Source organism: Artemia franciscana, chromosome 19 (assembly GCF_032884065.1).
Source record: "Artemia franciscana chromosome 19, ASM3288406v1, whole genome shotgun sequence".
NCBI classification, from domain to species: Eukaryota; Metazoa; Arthropoda; class Branchiopoda; order Anostraca; family Artemiidae; genus Artemia; species Artemia franciscana.
The window spans coordinates 9,518,957-9,540,945 of record NC_088881.1 but is presented as its reverse complement, the minus strand read 5'-3'; the positions used below and the strand labels follow the sequence as shown (position 1 = coordinate 9,540,945).

Sequence of the window (21,989 nt, the reverse complement as noted above, 5' to 3'; positions counted from 1 at the left end):
AGGAGAAAAGGAAGACTGTTTTCCTAAATTAGTGATTAATATAGACCAGCACTTGAATGAGGCCTTAACCCTACTCATCCATACAATCACATAGGTCAAACAGCATAGCCACACACAATCAACCATAAAGAATAATCCATGGACAGGCAGTCATGTCGTCAATAAGTATAAGTCGTCATTTACCAAACAATAGAAAAAATAATATAGACAAATAATTCAGAGGCAACACCCAACATAAGGGCTCATCAGGAGAATACACTGGCCTATATAGGGTTTCGCCACTCTAAATTCTCTACCCAGCACAGTGTTGTGGCTACCACGGAATATCCATGGCATCCCCGCGTCAGGTATCACCCCCAAAATACATGCCTATGAAAAAAAAAACAGCAAATGTAAAACAACCAAGTAAAACCAAAACAAGCTTATCCTGTTAATATATCCCTCCCTTTAGCAACAATAGGTAAACTAAATATTATAAATTTTACCAAATCACAAATAATAACACATTGCAAAAAACCTGAATGAACTAAACAATTATAGAATTCATCTTTACCATGTGGCTAATTTTTTAGAAAATCCGCTCAATTAGAAACACAATTCAAAATAAATGGCGCTGTGTTAACATTTCTCGAACCTCCGAAATTAGTTAAAAATTTCTTTAAGTATTTCTAGATAATTCTTTTGATATTTATTTAAAAGTTCGTTATAATGAAAACTAAATTTTTTAAATTGCCAAGTTAATTTATTTGCAGAAAAACCTCTTGATATCAATTTTTGGCTTAAGATTTTACATCTATTTTTAAAATCAATATAATTACTACAAATCCTTACAAAAAGAGATACGCTGCGTCTTAGAAAAAAATTACTTAGAGCTATGTAAATATTTCTAGTATCTTTCTTCTAGGTATAGTAATTTAAAAATAATTCAGAACTTCCATTTCCAGGGCCTTTTCCCTCATTTGGATAGTATTGAGCTCCATGCTATGCGTAAATCACCATCGGCTAAGTCGCGCTTCCTGTCTCTTTTTTGTGAATAAATCCTTCTAAAAGTGATTTCTAATGTCGACTTTTTTTTATTTCTTGTGTGCTCTACTTCTTCCTTTGTGTTTTTATAGTGGATTTGTAAAAAAGGAGCTGATTCGTTAATTATAGTCGCTATTTCTTTTCATATCAATACTAAAATTAATTCCGGAACCAATTCTTGGGAATTCCAAAAAAGTGCTTGATACCCGGACTTGTCTTCTTTTTGATTTTTTGAACGAGGGCTCACTTAAATGGGGTTGAATTGCATGTGGTTCAGTTGAATGAGGGCTGGATTAAAGGGTATTAGATTGCACGGGTTTGAGTCACACGGGAAAAAGTTGCGCGGGGATTCAGTTTAAAGATGGCTGAGTTAAACAGATGTTTGAACGAGGTTTCAGTTAATAAAGGGTTGAGTTGCAAGGGGGCTTAGTTGAAAAGGGGTTGACTAATATTGAATTACACGGAATTGATTTGAACGAGGGGGGAATTTAATGGGCGTTCGGTTGTACAAGGGGTTCAGCTTCAAAGGGTTAAGTTTTGTGGATTCAGTTGCACAGAGTCCAGTTACAAGAGGGTTCAGATACAGGCACACCACTCGTGACGATTGTCGGTGAATTAGCATGGATAGCACTACCCCCCCCCGTCCCCACGTTCCCCTTCTTTTGTGTGCGCCCAAAAAGCTACTGTTTGAACTTTAATGAGAAATAGAAAGAGCAATACATTTCTGCATGTTTTACAATCAAATATTATACTGAAAATATTTAGACAATAGGTAACTTAATTTTTCAATCCCAAGACAGCAGGGACAGAGCCCCATAGAAAAGCTATGCTTATGACTGCAATAGAGTAAAGCTCCAAAAGTGCAAGCTCAAAATTTTAAATCATTGATACTCTCATTTAGTGATTAGGAAAGATAGCTTCTGTTTTTCTTAGTGGCATATCAAAACATGTCGTTCCACTTTCTTAGTTTGATCTCAGTCTTCTTTTTTTTTAGGTCAAAATTCTGCAGCTTTAGACAGCTCCAATGGGTTTCCAACCATTCCTGAAAGTGAGACTCTTTCTTACACAAATGCAGATCCGTCGTTTTCTGCCTCTCATGATTCATATTCAAGTCTTAGTGAGGCTCAACCAGGGTTATCAATTAATAACATAAATACAAATGTGGATGGTTTGCTGTCCTCCTCTGGCTATCAAGTACCCACCAAAACTCGTGGTAGTGAAGGTTTTGGCGGACATGGAAACACTGGTCCTGAGAAATCCCCTGTTGTATACACTATTGTGCCAGGTAAGGTCATTAAATATGTCCAGGGTTTTAGAACTGGTGTTTAGGCTACTATAAGTGTTTACCTATTAACATACAGCCCTCGGGTTACACTTCGTAGTTAAAATTGTTACCGTCAAATTTGTTTTACAAAATTAAAATATGATTGTCCGGCATCATTCTTTAAATAATCCCTGAATGACCCAGAATCTATAGAGGTAAAAGAAAACTATATCAACCAAGTCAGAAGCACAGGGGCTGTGGTCCTAGGATCCAGCGTGGACCCTCGAATTAAACAGATTATAATACGTTACATGGTGATGATTTCTGAAACGAAGTAAGATAACCATCTTGCTTCTAAAATTTATCTATGATTGGTCTTTTTCAGACGAATTATTCACAAAAATTAGTACCTTTACCCGGGGGCTGGAAAAATTTACAGCCATCGGGTACACGGGGGCATAAAGGGTCCAAAAAGGGCGGTATTTCAGAGTTGCTTCAAGTATAATATTCCTTGTTTCTTGTAAATCACTTTTGCTTGCTCAGCTACAAGAGAGAGAGAGAGAGAGAGAGAGAGAGAGAGAGAGAGAGAGAGAGAGAGAGAGAGAGAGAGAGAGAGAGAGAGAGAGAGAGAGAGAGAGAGAGAGAGAGAGAGAGAGAGAGAGAGAGAGAGAGAGAGAGAGAGAGAGGAGAGAGAGAGAGAGAGAGAGAGAGAAGAACGGTCATAAGGTAGATACAGCAGCTTATATAGCTCTATTAAAGAAGTCAGCAATTCCTGACGACAAAATTTTGCTCATAAGAAATAAGGAAAGTTGTTTAGGGAAAACTTATGTTAACTTATTTTTCCAGAGCAGTCAATGTGCTTTGATTTCTAACGAGGCAATTCTAAGGAAATATTCAAAGTTTACTGCAACTACCTAGGGAGAAGACATATTCTCTTTATGTAGCTAGAAATTGCTCGTTCTGCAAAAAAAAAATTATGGAATGTTGTCCTTTTCCTGGGAATTTTCCTGGTAGTTTTTTTTCTTAGTGACAAACTCCATTGACGGGGAATAATTTTTTAAGCCTTTTGCATGTTGTATATATCTTTCTGAGAATAAAACGTATTCAAACTGTAATGCTTGCATTCCCAATAAAATAATATATTTTAGCTGGAAGTCAAGCTTGATACTTCCGGTACCATTACAAATTAGCTGTCAGAGGTCAATCTGATTGTGTCCACCTATTACTATCAGTAAGGAAATAGCAAAATAGCACTTACTTTAAGCTTGAAGTTAGAAACCTCCTTAGATCCTCCTTTACCTCCTTAAATCTTAGATCATCCTTTACCTCCGGAGGAGTCAATAAGGAGTCACCAGCCTTCTCAGTTAGGATACTTTGATTCCTAACGAGGCAACTGTCAACAAATGTCATAAGTTTACTTTTACCACCTATGCAGAAGACGTATTTCATCTATATACCTTGAAGTTTTTATTTCTATATATATTTTTATTTTCAAGTTACAGAATGGTAAATTCATACATTGTATGCAAAAAATCAGCTCCTTTTATGCGCAAAACAAGACGTTTCAGGTTTCACATCAGATGTCACTCATTTTTGTTCCCTTTTTTTTGTAACTTTGTGCGTCAGTGCGTCACGACCCTTGGCCGACTGCATTGGAACAATTGCACTGAACCACTGGAGTCAAATTCTTCCCGAAGTTATTCTATCTAACCTTATGCCTGGTTTTGTAATTGGGCTGATTTGATGAAAAAATATAAATTTACTGCTGTATCAGAAATCTTTTTTGTAATAGACCAAAAACCTTGCTCTGCAAACTTGGGGCTAATCCTAAAAGAACTAAAATCTATTCAGTACTTTCTTTTTAAGATGAAGGTTCTGGAGGCTTGTTTGGCCACAGTGACGATCTACATGATAACATTTTGTCTGCTTTTGTACATTTATTCCTGTTATCCTCTGTGTTCCTTCCTATTGGCATGGGCATTGGAACTGCTGCTGCTACTGCAAGTACATCACTAGGAAGAAAAAGAAGAAATGCAATCGGGTATCATACCTCGGACATTCTCGAAGAGAATTATATTAAACAGCAAATTAGGGTAATATCTCATTAAATATTATGTATTAGTGTTTTATTATGTGCTTATAACTTCCAGACAAAAAATCTTCGATTATGAGAGGGAAAGAAAAGACAAAAAAAAGGAATTTTCAGTTTTTTTGCAATATTATGGCAAAGCATAAAAAAAATATCATACAAAAAGATATTTCGTAGAACTGATACTCACGTTTTTCGCATTCGCCGAACTTAGAGCTGGATTTCGTCTTTTCTTCTAAGCGATTGTGGTGACCGATGAAACTTGTTTATAAGAAACAGATCAGTGATAGACTGTGTATAAACAGCTGGTGCAGTGTTGCGACCCTGGCCTGGAAGAACTTACTAAATCTGAGAGGAAGGATTTACATAATTGAATCTGTTTCCACTAAACGCTCCAAAAATTTTTTTTGGGACCGCACATCATCAACCATAAATTTTTACTATAGGAGGATAATCAATGGGATTTTCACAATCTTTTTTCCTTTTGCATTTTTCCTTTTTTCTCTGTCTACTTCTATTTTCTTTCGTTTTCATTAAATGAACCTGCTGCTGTCGTTTGTCACTCGAATTTTATTTATTTTTTTTAAATTAAAACTACGGATGTCGCTGTATAAAATGACAACATCAATTCGTTGGAGTTACGGAAAGTGGAATATTTCTTTTTCCTAAAAAGTACGGAGCTACTTCTGATTGGTTGAGGGTAGGAGCGGGCTTGTACAGTGCAGAACCAAACTCTTCCTTGAAGGGTTTATTTTTATATGACTCCTTCACAAGTCTGTTACTAGACTATTTTCGTTCGGTTGGGGCCGGTCACAACAGTCGGAGAAGGAGAAAAATAACCTGCTTCGAATTTTCACATGTTAATAAACAACTGTCCTGTTTGTTCAAATAACTTCTTGCAGACTTGATCAAGTCGGACAACAATTGTTGTCCAAGAAGTAAATTCGAAAGGGCAAGAGTTATCTCTCCACTCTTACAGTATCTTGTTGGAAGAAAAGATTCAACGGGAAACCGATTGCAAGCGACACTCTGCGTGGTAATCCTTGTTATTTTTTTGTCAATTTTTGTTATTTTATCTTGCCATTTCCTTACGGGATGCTGTCCTGGCACCAATGAAGAACTTAAGAACCTCAACTGCATCGATCCTTCTGTTGCTTTGTGCAGGTCCGTAATATACACATTAATTTACTATATGATTAGACTGCGGTTTATTGCTATTGTTAGTTTTTGGTACCTGACAGACAAGAAACTGCTATCAAGACAAACATTTTTTCCACCTTAAGATTCTATACAACTGTGGTGGTATGGACCAAGTCGCTCTTTTCCCATTTTCATTTTCTCTGCGCACCATTTGTTTCGTGTGCATCATCGTAGGAACAGTTTCTGTCTCTAGTCAATTCCTAAGCTTTGTCTTCATGTTTGACAAAACTGAGAACTGCTATTCTGAATTAGCAGACAAATGGAAGAGACAGTATAGCTGCAAAATACATTCATAAAGATCATCAAACAACGGTTCCCCCCTACCATCTTTCACCAACCGCATTTTTTTCAGAGCATATCAGGTTCAAAAATGTCACTAAGTCTATTTTTCACAAAGGCTTTCCCAGACTATAATTCTGACCACTGCAAATTAAGTATGTCTCGTTTTCCTTTTATTTTCCTATCAGCATTCCCCAAATAGTTTGAAAATCGAACCACGAGTGATACTAGTATTTTGGCTGAACCGCTCAAAGCAACGACAGGATCGCTGCACTCGAGGTTCTTGAGCATTTCATCTTCTCTGTCTAAATTCTTGGCAATCTGTCTGCAGAACTTTTAGTTACTTCACTGAGAACATTCAATGAGAACAATAGTTGCGTTGATGTTCCCATTGAAGTAACTCTAATAGCTTCTAACTACTATTAATATTTCAAACTTGACTGCTACAGCTATTTATATTGCTACTTCTACTGTTGCTACTACTACTACTGCTACTACTGCTAATATTACCAATAATAATAATAATAATAATAATAATTAATACTAATACTGAAGTGAAACACTGTATGTGACCACTTACGACTGCGGCTACTTACGGTCAAAACTACTTGTATTTACACCTTCTTCCGATTCCGACAGTGACTGCTGGCTACTGTCTTTACTCGCAGTTGCGACTGAAAATATTTATGACTACAGTTATTTGAGGTTGCAACTACTTGTGACTATGACAACTTGCGATTGCAAAAATAAAAAATCGTAATTTTGAGTAATTGCGACTGTGACCACTTGCAACTACAATTACTTGCAACAGTGAATGCTTGAGACAGCTACTATTCCTGTGAATTTGACTGTAACTGTGACTGCTACTATTGTTATTACTACTACTAAAACTATTGAACGGAATCAAAAGAGTTTAAGTCCATCCAGGTTGTCACAGTAGCATAGATACAATATCTCAGGAACGGAATAGAGAAACAAGTTGAAACTTTCAGGTGCCTATCAATTTAATTTTTAAAACATGACCAAAAGAAACTATGTGTATCCAGTCTATCAACAGAGCATCTATAAAATATTTCAGAAACAGGTAGGTGTATTACCTTACAATATTCGGGGCATTTTGTTGGGGAAACTGAACTAAATCAAAAGAGAGTATATGAAACCGGGATTTTCAAAAGGGCGTATCTGTGATATTTAAGGGACGGTTGAATTTTTAAGTCAAAACTCTCAGGGTGTTTTAGAGGAGATTTTAAGCCAAATCAGAAGTCGTAGGGCGTGCAAAGTTGTCAAGTTGTCAAAACGGCACATCTGCAAGATACCGGAAATGGCTAAGGGCTTTAAATTGAAAATATCACAGCATGTCGCGAGGGAGGTTAGACTGTGTAAAATGACACTAAATCCAGATGGTCAAAAGAATGAATCTGTAATATCTCAGAAATGGCTAGGGGTAACAAGTTAAGACTTTCAAGGCATGTTGAGGGGGCTGTTTGTATTAGTATCGCCAGCTTAAATTCAGTCCTAAAGGTTTTATGAATTAATTTGTTTAAATTGATAGTTAATATATCAGACATAATAATGATAATTATCGAAATAACTTTAACAAGCAAACAATACCAAAATTTCGGTTCTTGTCAAAAATGTAATCTAAAGGTATAAATGTATACCTACTCAAATGCAAATGAGTAACAATTTTTATCAACCCAAATCAATGCGGAAAATGTCCACAAAATAAAAAGAAAACTTTGTTCAATTAGATTTTTTTTTTGGGAGGGGGTGACTAAGAATTTACATTGAAAGTAAGGCTACGCACGGGAGAGGGAGGATTCCCCTTCCCACGAAAAAATTCTAGTGATTTTTCCCTCTAGTTTTCATTTTTTTAAATAATTCACTCTTATTTGTACTTTTTTAAGCCATCACTCTCCCCAAAATAACTCCTGCAAACGTTTTCAAAGCATTTGCTAATCATTTCAGGCTCATCAAGAACTAGTTGCTCAGTACGTTCTCCATACTGAACTTGGTAGCAAGTCAAACCAGTGTCTAGAAAGTTTCGCCTGCTTAGGAGCATCACCACAAAAGAAAATTGTTTCGTCTTCTTTTCTAAGCAAGAAAGCTATGCAGTTGTGAGTATCCTCTTTCTAAGCTACTTAATATAGACCAGTGAGCATAAAAAACTGATAAAAGAGGAAACTAATGCGCTTTAACGTGAATTTCAGAGGAATTATTGCTATTAGTGTCTGTTAAGGATTACATAAAAAAAAACTAGTTTTTTTAACTGAAAGTAAGGAGCGACATTAAAACTTAAAACGAACAGAAATTACTCCGTATATGAATAGGGTTGTCCCCTCCACAATCCTTCGCTCTTTACATTAAAGCTTTTCATTGTTTTAAAAAGCAAAATTGTGGCAAAGAGTCAAACTTTAGCATAAAGAGCGAAGGATTGCGGAGGGGACTCCCCATTTCAAATACGGAGTAATTTCTGTTCGTTTTAAGTTTTAATGTCGCTCCTTACTTTCAATTAAAAAAACTAGTTTTTTTTATGTAATTTCTGAACGTTTTTGAATTAATGCATGTTTGATTTTGGCTCTCCACACATAAATTATTAAAATGAAATTTGCATATTAATTCCTTTTTGGCTAAATGGCTTTCTCTTAGTTTCGATCGGACTATTTTGAGAAATAAGGAGGCCTAGTTGCCCTGCAATTTTTCGGTTACATAAAAAGGCAGCTATAAATTTCAATTTTTAACGAATGTTTTTATTAGTAAAAAATATACGTAACTTAAGAATTAACTTACGTAACAAACTTTTATATTCTTAAATTTTTACTATGTATATGAGGGGATTTGTACCCTCGTTAATACCTCGCTCTTTACACTAAATCGGAAGTTTTGTCCCAATTCTTTAAGAATGACCCCTGAATCAGAAAGGTCGTAGAATAAATAGTTGAAATTACTAAAAATACTATAGCATAAAGAGCGAGGAATTTATCTCCTCCTAAATACCTCGCTCTTTATGCTAAAGTATTTTTAGAACCCCTCATATGCATAATAATCTCTGTTTGTTTTAAGTTTCAATGCTACTTCTTACTTTCAATTGAAAAAACGTTTCCATGTTTATTTTTTCATTGTTTTTTTTATAGTAATTTAAGAAAATCCTGTGCCTTTTCATTGAATTTCTGTTCCCCCATGACATATTTCTCCAAGGAAAGATCCTCCCACATAGCCCCCTCCCCTCAACCCTACCCCCAAAACCAAAAAAATCCCCTGAAAACGTCTGTACATTTCCCAATAACCATTATAACACTGGTCGAAGTTTGTAACTTGCAGCCCCTCCCCCAGGGACTGTGGGGGAGTAAGTCATTCCCAAAGACATAGTTATTATGGTTTTCGACTATGCGGAACAAAATGGCTATCTCAAAATTTTGGTCCGTTGACTTTGGAGAAAAAATGAGCGTGGGAGGGGGCCTAGGTGCCCTCCAATTTTTTTGGTCACTTAAAAAGGGCACTAGAACTTTTCATTTCCTTTAGAATGAGCCCTCTTGCGAAATTATAGGACCACTTGGTAGATACGATGACCCCTGGGGAAAAGAAAAAACAAAAACAAAAAGCAAACAAACAAATAAACACGCACCCGTGATTTGTCTTCTGGCAAAAAATATGAAATTCCACATTTTTGTAGATAGGAGCTTGAGATTTTCGCTATAGGGTTCTCTGATACGCCGAATGCGATGGTGTGATTTTCGTTAAGATTCTATGACTTTTAGGGGATTTTCCCCCTATTTTCCGAAAAAAGGCAAATTTTCTCAGGCTTGTAACTTTTGATGACAAAGATTGAAGTTTGATGAAACTTATATATTTAAAATCAACATGAAAATCCGATTCTTTTGATGTATATTTTAGCATCAAAATTCCGTTTTTTAGAATTTTGTTTACTATTGAGCCGGGTCGCTCCTTACTACAGTTCGTTACCACGAACTGTTTGACCACTGCCGCCAGCTGTTACTGAAACAGTGTTTCTTGGTCTCAAAGACTTTTATCCAAAATCACACGTCAATCAAACGTTAAAAGCGATCAACATTAACTAAAAATAGAATACTGATTGAAAAACGAATTTTCAAAATGTAGCCTATAGCCAGAATTTTATTCAACTTTTACTTTCCATAAACACTTTTGGGAAACATAAGGATGTCAGATTATTTAGAAAATCAATGGAATTAAGCATTGGTATTTGAATATTCAGGTACAATTTTATAATCAATTGTACAGTAATTAAAAAAAACATACATTAAGCGGCATTTCTGAAGCAGAGGGGCTCATGTGAACAGAATCCTAAAGAAGAACCTGAAAAATAATTCAAAACAATCATAAACATATATTCCTCTCATTCAAGTGCCTTGCCTCACTTTATGCCCATCATCCACCCCCCCCCGTCTTAACAGACAAATATAGAGCGCATTGTGTATGCTGCCATTATAATTTAAAATACTAAACAGTTCGATCGCCCGATTTATCTGAATGTCACAATAGGGGGTTACAACCGCTTGCATGGTTTTAAAGTAGTTTTAGAATTTCTTTAGGTTCACTTCAAATGTAACCTGGGCTTAACAATCACCAAATTTAGTTCGTAATATGTAATGACAATTCTTAGTCTACATTTTACCTTTCATAAGCGATTTTGGGAAAAATAACGATCGTAGATTGTTTAAATGAAAGACGTAATTAAGTACTGGTATTTCAATAATTAAAATCAATGTTATAGTTATCAATATACTTCTTAAGTAAAATAGCTACTATTCGGTAAACACAAAAATAAACACTTCTAACATATTACATGGAGACATGAATTATTTAAAAGAATTAATATTACCTAAGTGCGCGAATATAATAAGAAATCTATCGTCTCAGATATGTTGCATTCTAAACTTGTAACCCTATGTCTTTTGGGATAGGAGTTTGAGTCTTTGTGTCAGTGATTATTGGGTTGCGAATGATATTTAGTGGTTTGACTAACCTTAGTCAGACTCGACCCAGCTCCAAATATGATTCAATAAATCTGGAAAAGTGAACAGAAAGGGTGTGAGAAGGCAAAGGGTGGCTGGCTCTCAACCCTCATTGCAGTTTCTGGCTGAAGGGCCAAGAAACAGAGATCAGACCGACGGTAGAGACTGTTAGTCCATTGCTGTATCTTCGACTTTATTTTACCATTTATTCCCTCTAAGATCTGAATCAATATTGGGGGGAAAATGCCTTGACTGAAAATTTAATAAGCCATACAAGAAACTGATATTACAATTAGGTACAATGTTCACCATTCTGGTTCCGCATCCTATCTCAATTTTGTCCTCTCGAACATCCTGAAGCTCCAGAGTGTCATTGTTGACCTATCTAATGATATGTTGGCAAGTGACCACTTACATTTTTGCATGAATTTGCTTATTCCAAAAATCAGTCAACAGCCTCAGTAGTTTATGAAGATGCATCTGGATATTATTGATATAACATTATTTCAAAGTGTTTTGGATTCAAAGTGTTGGGATTCCGAGATCCCAATTCCTCATCATATTTTTTTCTACAACTCTGAATGACAACAGTTTGGATCTAGGTAGGCCTCCGCTACTATAAACAACCTTTCGGCAGATTTTCCTTCACCATTTTAATCGACTACGCCATAGCCGAATTTTCTTTCTACCACACCATCGACACTTCTTATACTATTTCGTCATCTTCAAAAAGACAGAACTTATGGCCCTGACGAGCTGCAACCTGAATATTTAATTTATGGTACCGCGGAACTAATTGAGCTTATGCCGTTACTTTTCTAAGCTTGTATTGTGCAATTTGTACCCACTGCACTATGCGAGGGCATCGTAACGCACATTTCAAAAAAGAATAAGGACCCTCCATCTTGTGATTTCTATCGTTCAAATAGTGTTTGTTCTGTTATTACAAATCTATTTGAAAATAATCTTTCCTTAAAGATATCGAATAGGTGCGATCAAGGAGATCATCAGCTTAGTTTTCGCGTAGGTCTTGGAGTTGGGAACAGACATGCGGTTTTCGTGTCTATTTTAGAGGGGCACAAGAGAATTAAAAAACCCTTTAACTGTTTGTGCAACTAAGGCATATGATTGTGTCTTGCAGTCCTAAATTATTTTAGCACTTTTGAGGAGCGGGGTATACCCACTCATTTATGCCTCTCTGTGTTACTGGTAGTCAAGCTTATCTATAGGTGTCCGCGTCTAAAATCTTTATAGCAGCCTAATTTCTGTGCTTCATGGAGTAAAATAGCACTTAGTTTTGAATCACAACAGACTGCTGTGAATTCCATCTAAGCCGGGTTGTTTGACATCGGGTTATCAGTCACTTCTGGTAAAAGTGAATTCCAAGTTTTCGGTTGTCATCACCCTATTGATTCGAAATTTAGGTTGACCCTGACACAATTTCTCCCTATGCGTATATTAAATACCTCAGGCATGTAGTCAGGACCTCAATTTGAGCATCAAGGTCACTAACAATTAATGTGTTGAGAGAGAGAGAGAAGAAAGAAGTCCTATGGACTTCTCTCTAGAGTTAAAGGCTAATTTGACAAGAAAATGCTTGTTCGGCTTTATAACTCGCATGTTTTTCCTTTCCCCCTGTGTTTTCTTGTACCATTACGGAAGTTTTTCACCACGCCGGGACGTTGGCAAGTTTGATATGTCTTTTCCAAATTATGAGAGTATTTTCTCCGCGTTCCTATCCGGGTTCCTATTGTAACAGTTGTATCTTCAAACGTTACAGAGTTTTTGACATATTAAGATGGGTGTATTAGTAAGCATATTCGGAAAGCACTCTGAGTCAATCGCAGATTTTACGCTGGTTTGTGGTTTGTTAGCCATTGTTAGTGTATTTTTAGTATTTGCAATGATAAGTGTTTTAATTATTAATGTTTCTCGTGTTTCATTGCATCTTACTCTATACTCCTCTTAGTACATTTTTTTATGTATAGAGGGTTCAATTATATTAATATTAGTACCATTATAGTGCCATACAGGAGCTTTTAAAATAAAACTTTTTTTGTAGTATTTTCAATTCCTAACAAACACTTCCGCTTCTTAATAGGTCTTCTGTTTCGAAATAGATTTTCTGGGTTCTCTTAAATCTATGTTTTCCAACACACAGCAGTTTGAATCACCATAGACTAATTGCTATAATAAAGTAAATTAAATAGGTTATATTTTTCCTATGCTACTAAATATATTGCAATTTATCCTGTCACATTACAACATCATTTCTAAATAATTAAAAAATACGATGACCATAAAATTGGAAACGGCGAAAGGTTGCAAAATGCTTCCTAGTGACTGGAACGACTTTGAACATAGCACATATCCTTTCTAATTTACTTCCCAAAAAAGCACCTTTTGCGGAAAATATGATAAGAAATGAGCCATTAAGAATATAATTTATTGTTATTACAATAAGAAAACTTGGCAGCTTTCTAAAAGAAAGAGGGGCGCCACGAAGAGTGACAATCCACTCGCAAAAGGCGAGCCAAATTTTGAACTACGCCGTAGGACCGAAATTGTCTCTGCCGTTTTAGTGCCGAATAGAACCTGGATATAACTTTTATATAGACCCATAAACTAGATTGGATGAAAAAAAAACAAGAAAGGGGATCTACAAGTTGAATCGTAACCAGGTTAATATTTCAGTGGGGGGTCCAAAGCAGTGTTTATTTTATGGAGTGGATCCATATTTTTTAAGCTTGCCTGCACATGGAGAAGGAGAAGTAACCTCCTGTCTCCTAAAATCAATTCAAAGACCAGTATCCAAGAACTAAATATGTAGCAATGCGGAAGGTTAGCAATTAAGACTATCCTGTTGGTAAGCCTAATACATTGAGTAAAAACAGAGTTGGGGTAATCCTTCTTAAAAATCCACAGCCATTAATAATTATATATAACTAGTGACTGGGAATAAAAATATTCAGTAATGTATATTTGAACGTAAAGCAGTTTTTAAAAGCTAAAAAACATTCATATATACTATTAAAAGGCTTGAAATGGAAAGAAATATTATTATATGAAAAATTCACAAACATAGCTCTTAAGGTGAATTTTCAGTGTGTTTTCCAACAAAAATATGCAAAATACGAAGACAATGAATTTTTGTAGTTCAAATGTGTACCCTTCGACCCTAACCTGAATGAAGAGTACACATTTGAATCATAGAAACGTATTTTCATCATATTTTTCATCATATTTTTTCGAAGAAGTTTCTATGATTCAAATGTGTACTCTTCAATCACGGGGTCAAGACCTGGCCAAAAACATAGGACTTTTCCTTTGAAAATGTGTACTCTTCAATCAGGGGGTCAAGACCTGGCCAAAAACATAGGACTTTTCCTTTGAAAAAAAACTCAAAAATATAGCTGTTAATAAGACTTGTTTCCGCAAAAAACTGACAAATATAGCTCTTAATATGACATTTAAGTATTTTTCAAACGAAAATGTGAAAAATATGATGAAAATACGTTTCTATGATTCAAATGTGTACCCTTCAATCAGGGAGGTCAAACCTTGGCTAAAAATTGGGCTTTCCCACAAAAACTCCCAAATATAGCTCTTAATATGACATTTAAGTATTTTTTCAAACGAAAGTGTGAAAAATATGATGAAAATGCGTTTCTATGATTCAAATGTGTACCCTTCAATCAGGGAGGTCAAACCTTGGCTAAAAATTAGGCTTTCCCACAAAAACTCCCAAATATAGCTCTTAATATGACATTTAAGTATTTTTTCAAACGAAAGTATGAAAAATATGATGAAAATACGTTTCTATGATTCAAATGTGTACCCTTCAATCAGGGAGGTCAAACCTTGGCTAAAAATTGGGCTTTCCCACAAAAACTCCCAAATATAGCTCTTAATATGACATTTAAGTATTTTTTCAAACGAAAGTGTGAAAAATATGATGAAAATACGTTTCTATGATTCAAATGTGTACCCTTCAATCAGGGAGGTCAAACCTTGGCTAAACATTGGGCTTTCCCACAAAAACTCCCAAATATAGCTCTTAATATGACTTTTCAGGGTGTTTTCCAATGATAGTGTGCAAAATGCGAAGAAAATACATTTCTATAATTCAAATGTGTACTCTTCAACCAATGGGGTCAAGCTTTGGCTAGAAAATTGGACTTCTTAGTGAAAAACTCACAAATATAGATATTAATATGACTTTCCAGTGTGTTTTCCAACTAGAATATGCAAATATGATGTAAATACGTTTGTACAACTTAAATGTTTGACCTCCAATCAGTCTAGTAAGTTCTACCTACACAGAATTTGCCACAATCGCATGGTATTTCATAGGATCCTCATTGGCAAGTAACTGGAGTTTATTTTTACTAGAATTTAGGAGATTTATGATTTTCAAATTATTGCTAAATACAACATACACATTATTTTGCAAGCAGACTATTTTAAGATTCGTAGTGACGTTTGGGATATACGGGAGGTAAATTATATTTTAGGGCTTATCGGGATTCTCAAACGGTAAACTACCATTGATTTTACGGGAGTGTCTTTTCTGTCAACAGTTAACTGTATTATTAATAAATAAAAGAGAATACCCATTTCCAAAAAGTATGTCCCAGATAAAGTCTAGTTCTGCCGTGATGTAGGAATCAGAACAAAGGTTTATGGCACGAACGACGAGAGAGATTAAGACAGCTCTTTTAACTTGTGGGGGGAATTTTGATTTAAAATGTAAATATCTATTGATTTGTGTTGGTTTTCTGTAAATAGTAAAATTGACTTTATCTATGCAACGAATAATTAGCACATCTGGGAATGAGATTTTATTTGCAATTTCAATATCTAAGGTAAACTGTAAATTCCTATCATATGTAATAAGGTGATCTAAAAAAAAAACGAAGTTCATTCCCCCATAATTCCAAAGTGAAATTACGTCATCCATGAATTGTCCCCAAAAGATATGTTTCAAGAAATACTAATTTAACAGCCAATTTTCAATATGCTCTATATAAATATGCGCCAGTAATCCGGAGAGTGGCGTGCAAATGCGTGAGCCATTTATTTGCTGGTAAAAAGAATTACAGAATTGTGGAGTAATTTTACCATTTTGTTTCAGATTTTTTAATTTATTTATAATTTTGTTAGCAAAGTGATCAGTATGATCGTGGTAATATATATATATATATATATATATATATATATATATATATATATATATATATATATATATATATATATATATATATATATATATATATATATATATATATATATATATATATATATATATATATATATATATATATATATATATATATATATATATATAAAACACAAAATCGCATAAAAAACTTATTTATATTCATTTTTCATTACGTTTTACGAGTTACTAAAAGCAAATTTATTTATTTTTTTAGGAGGGGCGGGGGGTTCAAGCCTACTACCTCTGGGTACGGCTTTGAACGTGACTCATTAAATTTTAGCTCCACCCAAAAAATTAATATATATATATATATATATATATATATATATATATATATATATATATATATATATATATATATATATATATGCTAGGTGTTGGAGTGGCACTTCGCGCCACCCCAACACCTAGTTGGTGGGGGCGCTATATATGTATATATATTTGTATATATATAAATATATATATATATATATATATATATATATATATATATATATATATATATATATATATATATATATATATATATATATATATATATATATATATATATATATATATATATATATATATGTTTTAACTAAGTAAAACTTGCAAATATACAGCATTCTTGGCTGTCCCATTGTCTGTGCATATAAATAGATTGTCAGGTTTACCGACTCTTGAACATGCAACATATAATGGTCCATGGGAAAACAATCCGTATTCAGATTTATACCTCATGATTCTAATGATTGCCCTTGAGCCTTGTTGACTGTGATTGCTAATCGACCATTCCCTGTGTTGCCATCGTCATTTATATATCCCCCTGTGGCCCCCGGCGTCCCCGTTGTAGTTGTGTCCCTGTGTCCCGGTCGTCATTTATATTCCCTGTGTCCCGGTCGTCATTTGTGTCCCGGTGTCCCAATCTGTGATTTCTCTTTGAGTGTCCCGGGCGTCATTTATATTCCTTGTGTCCCGGTGTCCCGGTCGTCATTTGTGTCCCGGTATCCCGGTCTGTATATACATTCGTTTTTGAATTGGTGTTTTTTTTAGTTTTTAGTTTTTTACCTTTTTTTAGTTATACCTCATGATTCTAATGATTGCCCTTGAGCTTTGTTGATGGTGATTGCTAATCGAACATTCCCTGTGTCCCCGTCGTCATTTATATATCCCCCTGTGCCCCCCCGGCGTCCCCGTTGTAGTTGTGTCCCTTTGTCCCGTTCGTCATTTATATTCCCTGTGTCCCGGTCGTCATTTGTATCCCGGTGTCCCGGTCTGTATATACATTCGTTTTTGAAATGGTATATGATGAAATAAATTTTTGTATTTTTCCCCTTTTTTTCTTTTTAGGTTTTTTTTAGTTTTTGATTTTTTTTTTAGTTTTTTTAGTTTATTTTTGCTTTTTTCTTTTTAGTTTTTTTATTTTTATTTTTTTAGTTTTGTTTTTCTTCTTTATTTTTCATTTTTTTTCCTTTTTTTCTTTTTTAGTTTTTTTAGTTTTTTAGCTTTTTTAGTTTTTTTTATTAGTTTTTAGGTTTTTTTTTCTTTTTGTTTTTTTTGTAGTTTTTACCTTTTTTTTTAGTTTTTTTTTTACTTATGTCCTGGTCGTCATTTATACTCCCTGTGTCCCGGTGCTTTGTTGATGGTGATTGCTAATCGAACATTCCTTGTGTCCTGGTCGCTTTCTCTTTGAGTGTCCCGGTCGTCATTTGTGTCCCGATGTCCCGGTCTGTAATTTCGTCAGTCGAAAACATGACGTCAGTCGACAGACACACACACACACACACAGACAACTTATTTTTATATATAAAGATATATATATATATATATATATATATATATATATATATATATATATATATATATATATATATATATATATATACATATATACATATATATATATATATATATATATATATATATATATATATATATATATATATATATATATATATATATGTATATATATATATATATATATATATATATATATATATATATATATATATATATATATATATATATATACATCAAATAGTTCGTGGTAACGAACTGTAGTAAGGAGCGACCCGGCTACATCAAAGGAATCGCATTTTAATGCTGATTTTAAATATATAAGTTTCATCAAGTTTAGTCTTACCCATCAAAAGTTACGAGCCTGAGAAAATTTGCCTTATTTAGGAAAATAGGGGGAAACACCCCCTAAAAGTCGTAGGATCTTAACGAAAATGAAACCATCAGATTCAGCGTATCATAGAACCCTACTGTAGAAGTTTTAAGCTCATATCTACAAAAATGTGGAATTTTGTATTTTTTTTGCCAGAAGACAAATCACGGGTGCGTGTTTATTTGTTTGTTTTTTTTTTGTTTTTTTTTCTTTCTTTTCCCCAGGGGTCATCGTATCGACCAAGTGGTCCTAGAATGTCGCACGAGGGCTCATTCTAACGGAAATGAAAAGTTGTAGTGCCCTTTTTAAGTGACCAAAAAAATTGGAGGGCATCTACGCCCCCTCCCACGCTCATTTTTTTCCCAAAGTCAACAGATCAAAAATTTGAGAGAGCCATTTTGTTCAGCATAGTCAAAAACCATAATAACTATGTCTTTGGGGATGACTTACTACCCCACAGTCCCTGGGGGAGGGGCTGCAAGTTACAAACTTCGACCAGTGTTTACATATAATAAGGGTTATTGGGAAGTGTACAGACGTTTTCAGGGGGATTTTTTGGTTTTGGGGGTAGGGTTGAGGGGAGAGGGCTATGTGGGAGGATCTTTCCTTGGAGAAATATATCATGGGGGAAGAAAAATTCAATGAAAAGGGCGCAGGGCACAGGACGAATCTGGTCACTTTAGAAAAAAACGTCAAATTCAGAGCTTAATATATAATGCTGGGTGTTCGGAGCCTCTCTATTATGGAGTATAATTTGAAAATAACACAACTATACGAGCGATAAAACATATATACCACAACCATAATTCAACTAACGAAAGAACTTCTAAGAGATAACACAACTTTAAAGCGAAAACAGGTGAAAACTAACGGGAAAATAAACGAACTAAGAGGTGGAAGGGGCCCAGAGAAAAAATATAATCCTTTTCCAATTTTGAGCCTAACTTCCGCAAAGGAGTAATAATGTCAGAAGCCCCGAAATACCGAATTATTTTCTTTTTCCTATAAGACCGGGGTAAATGAAACAGAAAATTACAATAGCGGAAATATAATATACACAATTCAGCCAGATCTTGTCTTTTTTTCAGGATATTAAATAAAAAAAACACTAATTTTTTTAGCTGAAAGTAAGGAGCGACATTAAAACTTAAAACGAACAGAAATTACTCCGTATATGAAATGGGTTGTCCCCTCCGCAATCCCTCGCTCTTTACGCTAAAGCTTTTAATTGTTTTAAAAAGTAGAATTGTGGCAAAAAGTCAAACTTTAGCGTAAAGAGCGAGTGATTGCGGAGGGGACAACCCATTTCATATACGGAGTAATTTCTGTTCGTTTTAAGTTTTAATGTCGCTCCTTACTTTCAGCTAGAAAAATTAGTTTTTTCTTATTTAATTTCTGAACGTTTTTGAATTAATGCATGTTTGGTTTTGGCTCTCTCCACATAAATTATTAAAATGAAATTTGTATATTAATTCTTTTTTTGGCTAAATGGCTTTCTCTTAGTTTTGATCAGACGATTTTGAGAAATAAGGGGTGGAGAAGGAGGCCTAGTTGCCCTCCAATTTTTCGGTTACTTAAAAAGGCAACTAGAACTTTTAATTTTTAACGAACGTTTTTATTAGTAAAAAATATACGTAACTTAAGAATTAACTTACGTAACAAACTTTCATAACTTTATATTTTTATTATGTATACGAGGGGGTTTGTACCCTCGTTAATACCTCGCTCTTTACACTAAATCGTAAGTTTTGTGCCAATTCCTTAAGAATGACCCCTGAATCAGAAAGGCCGTAGAATAAATAGTTGAAATTACTAAAAATACTTTAGCACAAAGAGCAAGGTATTTATCTCCTCCTAAATACCTCGCTCTTTATACTAAAGTATTTTCAGAACCCCTCATATGCGTAATAATCTCTGTTCGTTTCAATGCTACTTCTTCCTTTCATTTGAAAAAACGTTTTCATGTTTATTTTTCATTGTTTTCTTATAGTAATGTTAGAGAATCCTGCGCCCTTTTCATTGAATTTTTCTTCCCCCATGACAGATTCCTCCAAGGAAAGATCCTCAAACACAGCCCCCTCTCCTCAGACCCACCCCCAAACAAAATAAATTCCCCCTGAAAACGTCTGTACACTTCCTAATAACCATTACTATATGTAAACACTGGTCAAAGTTTGTAACTTGCAGCCCCTCCCCCAGGGATTGTGGAGGAGTAAGTCATCCCCAAAGGCATAGTTATTATGGTTTTCGACTATGCTGAACAAAATGGCTATCTCAAAATTTTGATCCGTTGACTTTGGGAAAAAATGAGCGTGGGAGGGGGCCTAGATGCCCTCCAATGTTTTTGGTCACTTAAAAAGAGCACTAGAACTTTCCATTTCCGTTGGAATGAGCCCTCTTGCGACATTCTAGGACCACTTGGTCGATACGATGACCCCTGGGAAAAAAAAACAAAAAAACAAACAAATAAACACGCACCCGTGATTTGTCTTCTGGCAAAAAATACAAAATTCCACATTTTTGTAGATAGGAGCTTGAAACTTCTACAGTAGGGTTCTCTGATACGCTGAATCTAATGGTGTCATTTTCGTTAAGAGCCTACGACTTTTAGGGGGTGTTTCCCCCTATTTTCCTAAATAAGGCAAATTTTCTCAGGCTCGTAACTTTTGATGGGTAAGATTAAACTTGATAAAACTTATATATTTAAAATCAGCATTGAAATGCAATTCTTTTGATGTAGCTATTGATATCAAAATTCAATTTTTTAGAGTTTTGGTTACTATTGAGCCGGGTCGTTCCTTACTACAGTTCGTTACCACGAACTGTTTGATAGGTGAAATACCAGATAGGAAAAGTATTGAATGGTCGCAAAAACTAGTGTATAGCAATGCAAGCGCTTTTCAAACAGTTCGTGGTAACGAACTGTAGTAAGGAGCGACCCGGCTCAATAGTAACCAAAACTCTAAAAAATGGAATTTTGATACCAATAGCTACATCAAAAGAATCGCATTTTAATGCTGGTTTTAAATATATAAGTTTCATCAAGTTTAGTCTTACCCATCAAAAGTTACGAACCTGAGAAAATTTGCGTTATTTTAGAAAATAGGGGGAAACGCCCCCTAAAAGTCATAGAATCTTAACGAAAATCACCCCATCAGATTCAGCGTATCAGAGAACCCTACTGTAGAAGTTTCAAGCTCCTATCAACAAAAATGTGGAATTTTGCATTTTTTGCCAGAAGGCAGATCACGGATGCGTGTTTATTTGTTTTTTTGTTTTTTTTGTTTTTTTGTTTTTTTTCTTTTTCCCAGGGGTGATCGTATCGACCCAGTTGTCCTAGAATGTTGCAAGAGGGCTCATTCTAACGGAAATGAAAAGTTCTAGTGCCCTTTTTAAGTGACCAAAAAATTGGAGGGCAACTAGGCCCCCTCCCACGCTAATTATTTTCCCAAAGTCAACGGATCAAAATTCTGAGATAGCCATTTTATTCAGCGTAGTCGAAAAACCTTATAACTATGTCTTTGGGGACGACTTACTCCCCCACAGTCCCCGTGGGAGGGGCAACAAGTTACAAACTTTGACCTGTGCTTACATATAGTAATGGTTATTGGGAAGTATACGGGCGTTTTCAGGAGGATTTTTTTGGTTTGGGGGAGGGGTTGAGAAGAGGGGGATATGCTGGGGGAACTTTCCTTAGAGAATTTGTAATGGGAGAAGAAAATTTCCATGAAGGGAGAGCAGGATATAGGGTACTAGCATTATTTAAA

At 35.0% G+C, this 21,989-nt stretch overlaps 1 protein-coding gene across 1 annotated transcript in view; it reads left to right on the top strand.

Annotated features, from left to right (window-relative positions):
- Positions 1-2,017: 2,017 nt before the first annotated feature.
- The window catches only part of LOC136039272 (uncharacterized), a gene marked incomplete at its 5' end in the record, with an annotated part of 34,479 nt that continues 14,507 nt past the window's right edge, over positions 2,018-21,989 (top strand). Inside the window, 3 exon segments of the mRNA XM_065722849.1 lie at positions 2,018-2,308; positions 4,154-4,380; positions 7,824-7,972. Of these exon segments, the coding sequence (XP_065578921.1) occupies positions 2,018-2,308; positions 4,154-4,380; positions 7,824-7,972 (667 nt within the window).